The sequence below is a fragment of the Triticum aestivum genome, chromosome 1B (genome assembly GCF_018294505.1).
Source record: "Triticum aestivum cultivar Chinese Spring chromosome 1B, IWGSC CS RefSeq v2.1, whole genome shotgun sequence".
NCBI lineage: Eukaryota > Viridiplantae > Streptophyta > Magnoliopsida > Poales > Poaceae > Triticum > Triticum aestivum.
The window spans coordinates 61,553,427-61,558,112 of NC_057795.1; the positions used below are offsets into that span (position 1 = coordinate 61,553,427).

General features: G+C 50.6%; 1 protein-coding gene across 1 annotated transcript; it reads right to left on the minus strand.

The window, feature by feature from the left end:
- Positions 1-2,222: 2,222 nt before the first annotated feature.
- On the minus strand, positions 2,223-3,407 carry LOC123106849 (protein SENSITIVITY TO RED LIGHT REDUCED 1). Its single transcript, XM_044528892.1, has one exon. It carries the CDS (start codon positions 3,325-3,327, stop codon positions 2,446-2,448), a length of 882 nt encoding a protein of 293 aa, XP_044384827.1. The 5' UTR covers positions 3,328-3,407; the 3' UTR covers positions 2,223-2,445.
- Positions 3,408-4,686: the final 1,279 nt, after the last annotated feature.

Sequence of the window (4,686 nt, forward strand, 5' to 3'; positions counted from 1 at the left end):
ACCATCGTCACCCATTGTAGCTGGGATAGCTGCAGCGGCCATTCTGGCCTGGTGCTGAAGCCTCCAAGCAAAGGTACACATCTTTTGAGCAACCGGAGCCTTCAACATTAAATCCCAGCTTGGAACAGACCTATCTGGACTTGAACTAGGACCCCCGACTCCCTGATCAAAGTTGAAATTCAGTGCATGTTGGACAGAAGAAAACACATCATGTGTCGAGCGGATGGCCGAATTTTCATTTTCGCCTCCACATCTGCAGGTACGAAGTACTGCAGCAGCAGGTTGCGCTGCTAAACTCCCATCAGAAGCCACCGGCACCAGCGCTGTCTGCCGATTGGTCCAAGGCTCATGTCTTGTGGTATGACTGGTATCCAATTGTCACTCCAGACCAGCACTTTAGTTCCCGAACCTATCTGTCAGGTCAAACCCTTATTTAGAAATTCCAAGCCATATTCAATAGCATGCCATGTCAATGATGCATTGCCAGAGAAAACCGTGTCGGAGATGATGACATCGTTCGGGTCCTACCTCGCCTTCAGAACCTGCACACATAAACTTGCCGTGACAAGAGGGCTTTGGTTAAATACCAAGCACCATTCTTGCCAACGATAATCTGTTTTAAAACGGGGATGTACGGTGAGCAGCTGAAGATGCACCACATGTCTTCAGCCCTCTATGAATCTATGCAGCATCTATTGTTTCAGTAAGCCCATTTCGACATTATATGGAGTTATTTGAAGCTCTTCTAAGTTTATACATTTGCTCTTTGTTCTCTCGCATAATTGTGTTTGTCGTGGAGTCCTCAGCAGGTTAGGTGTTTATGCCACCGCTTAAAAAATCACCAGATGGCCCAATTCATGCGATCTGTACTTGATTTTCCATTGTAGTTCTCGAACTGGGATCTGGAAGGCTGGCGATGGTGACCATCAAAGGCCTTTGTTTGATGGGTACGTGAAGATCAGATCTGATCTTCAGTCACAGGAATAGAATGTGCTCAGGAGTTATGAAGGTAAATCAGTGGAGAATTCAAGAACATTATGATGATTCAGTTACAGAAACTGGAAAAGAACTGGGGGTTCTTAGGGATTTCTTTTCCTTATGTGAGGGGCAAACCAATCAGCCTCCACCTCATGAAACAATGCAGCTTCCTGAAAATGATAGATGCAATGCCACATTGAGAGTTTACTTGTTAATTCATCGGTTCGCTGCCAGAAATCAGGGGATCACTCGGTGTCTGAATTCCTAGGAGTGAGACAAGGATAAGACAATGGATGTAGTCTCATTCTTCTTCATCGGAAATACCGATAAAGAAACACCAGATTTTGCTAAGACACCAACTTTGAATCTTTGAATGCATCATCCTTGCAATGTGCGCAATGTTCTCCAACTAGGATCTGGAGGGCTGCAGATGGTGGCCTCCGAGGGCTTTGACCAATGGAAGGGGCGGGCTCCCGTTATGTAAAGATCCCAGCTAATTTTCAGTCACATGTATAGAATGATGTCAGGAGAGATAAATTCACAATATAATGAGTTTAGGTAAATCAGTTGAGAATTCAGAATATTATGATGCTATCGCTCCTGGAAATAAAAAGATAAATAGATCCTGGGGGTTCTTTAGCGATTGCTTTTTGTTATGTGAGGGGCAAACCAATCTGTCTTAACCTTTCTGAATGTTATAGGACAGCAGGCTGCTCAGTATTCACCTTAAATCATGTGTTATATTTCTCCTTGCATTCCGAGCAAGTGGTTCGTACTGAACCTTAATGGTTCCCTTTTAATGAAATAATGTCTACAAAAGAAGCAGCCTTACAGGTTATGTTCTAGGGCAGAGTACCCATTTCCCATATCAGAAAAATCAACCGATAAACCTCGCAGGACACTGGAAATTGGGTCACAGCCAGTAATGTGGGGACTCAAATGTCTAAATTCAGAAATACAAAAGTGCTCAGCTTCCATTCTTGTTCAATGATAATCAAGATAAAGTAAACTCCAAATTTCGTTAAGATGCCAACTCTGAATCTTGGAATGCATCTCTAATCAAGTAATACAATCACAGAATTACAGTGTTAAATGCCAACACTGAATCTATGAATTTGTCTCCAATCAAGTACTCCCTCCATATCAAAATATAAGACGTTTTTGTAGTTCAAATCGAACTACAAAAACGTCTTATATTTTGGTACAAAGGTAGTAGTATATAATCATAGAATTACAGTGATAAATTTCATTAAGATGCCAACTCTGAACCTTTGAATATATCTCCAATCAAGTAATGCAATCATAGAATTACAGTGATAAATTATGCTCAGATGCTTACTCTGAATCTTGTGAATTCATTTCCAATCAAATACTAGTATACAATCACAGAATTGAAGTGATAAATTTTGTGAGGATGCCAACCCTGAATCTCCAAATGCATCTCGAATCAAGTACTAATACATTGGGTTACAGTGATAATTTCTCGAAGGACAAAGCTTGGGAACTTATCTCCTTCCTCTGGTCGACGTCTTGGTCCACCTCGAAGAAATGCCAGCTCGTCTCGTTGAACGCACGGGCGAACCAGTCCTCGTCGTCCACATCCCCGGCGTCGTCGATCCGCTGCTCCCACGCGAACCGCCCTGCCTTTAGAACGAGATTGGCCTTGGCGGCCGGTCCCGAGCGGTTCTCTTCCGCCTGCAGAGCATACCGCCGGAAGCTGTTGCCGAGGACGCAGACGCGGCGGAGCTGAGCGCGGGGCTCCCAGTTGGCTGCGAGCAGCGCGTCGTAGAGCGACGCCTCGCAGTGGGGCATGTAGAAGAGGGTGGACTCCTCCACGCGGCGGCCGCACCCGTCGTCGAGGCTCGGAACGGCAAAGCCGAGGGCGACGGCGACGGCGCACTCAACGGAGGAGAGGACGGGGTCGAAAAGGTCGGCCGTGGCGGAGGCGCCCGCGAGGAGGTCGCGGCGGAGGAGGGCCGCGAGCGCGAGCTGGAGGCGCGCGGCGGGGGAGGACTCGAAGCTGCCGACGCCGAGGAGGGATAGGCGGGCGGGGGCGAGCGAGGCGAGACGGCGGCAGAGCGGGGAGTCGGGGAGGAGGAGGCGGCGGTAGAGGCGGGAGGCCTCGACGCGGGAGATCGCGGCGCGGGCGCGGTCGAGGAGGCGGGAGACGCGGGCCGGGTCGAGGGACGGGTCGGAGGGCGACCACGGGATCGGGGTTAACGGGAGTGGCGGCGGGGCGTCGAGGTGGGAGGTGTTGACCGGCGCGTCACCTCGACGGCGGCCGCCGCGCCGGCGGACGACGGTCCAGTCGGCAGCAGTGGCGACAGCGACCGCGGCGGCGGCGGCCATGGGGTTGGGGTTGGGACTGGGTTGGGCGTTGGAGTTGAGAAGGAGGTGGTGGATGGAGGCCGTCTGATGGCGAGTCTCGACGGTCCAGATATTCAAATACGAGACGGGCCGATTAGTTTTTTTAAGAGACGGACCATTTTTTTTTTTAAGTATTCATAGATGTCTGATCTCTCAACCGTACATGAAGAGCCTTGTCCGTTCTTCTTGATCCAATTTGACCCCATCATCTTGTCCGTTCTTCTTGCGCTCCATCGAGTGGCCACAGTGACCCGGGACAGATGATTCACGTACTATCGTTTTCGGATTGATCTGATATGGACTCTACGATGATAGATATCGATCAAGTTTATAAAGAAAACCGATCAAAAATCAAAACACACATTGGGAACACCACACACAAGCATCGAGATTGTGTAACCAACGAGTCGATGTCCTTGCAACACAAGCAACCAAGGTCGACACCCTACAACCTGACTAGGAGCCACTGCTCCGACTTCTAAAAGCTCAAGCAAACGCACGCACACCGACCCCGAGGCTGCTCACCAGCCTTGCCGACGACTCTACCATCCAAGCGACCAAAATCAAAGTCCTACAACATTGACAAATTCCGGAGCCGCTGCTCAGGCATCCCCACCCGCCCAAGGCTGCGCGCATCAGCCTTGACGACGAATATGTCATGCAAGCGACCAAAATCAAAGTCCTGCAACACTGATAAATTCCAGAGCCACCGCTCACACATCCCCATCGGCCCGAGGCCACGCACCATCCTTGCCGACAATTCTGCCCCCAAGCGACCAAAATCTGACGCGTTGCATTAGAAGATGAATCCCCGAGCCACCGCTCCGGCCTTTCACACCGACTCTGAGGCCACGCACCCGCCTAGCCAACAGCGAATCTGCAAAAACATGCAAGGCGCTTCCTTCAAACGGAAGACCGGACCTCCATGGTGACACCCCCACAAGAGGAGCGACAGGTACACCGCCGCCATCCAGTTTGGTCAAAGTCAAAACTTAGGTTTTCACATAAAGAGCTCGAGAAGCATGTGAGAAGGGAGGTGAAGGGACTCCACGATGACGCCTCCAAGAAGGGTAACAAAGTCTGAGAATGTCTTCATGGTTGGCATCGACTAAAGTTGATGCTAGGCTTTCGCCTAGAGATCACCAAACCCATGTGTGTGCCCTCCGGCTCATTAATCAAATCAGAAAAGTGCGGTTGCGTGGTAGGCCCAGCCATCCTTTGGCCCGCTTGGGTCGCCCCCGCTCGGGCGACTCGGGCTCCCCAACCCTAGCCGCCGTCGGGGCCTAGCCCATCCTCCTTCCCTCCTCCCGCCGCCATCGGAGGACGCCGCTGGCTTGCGCC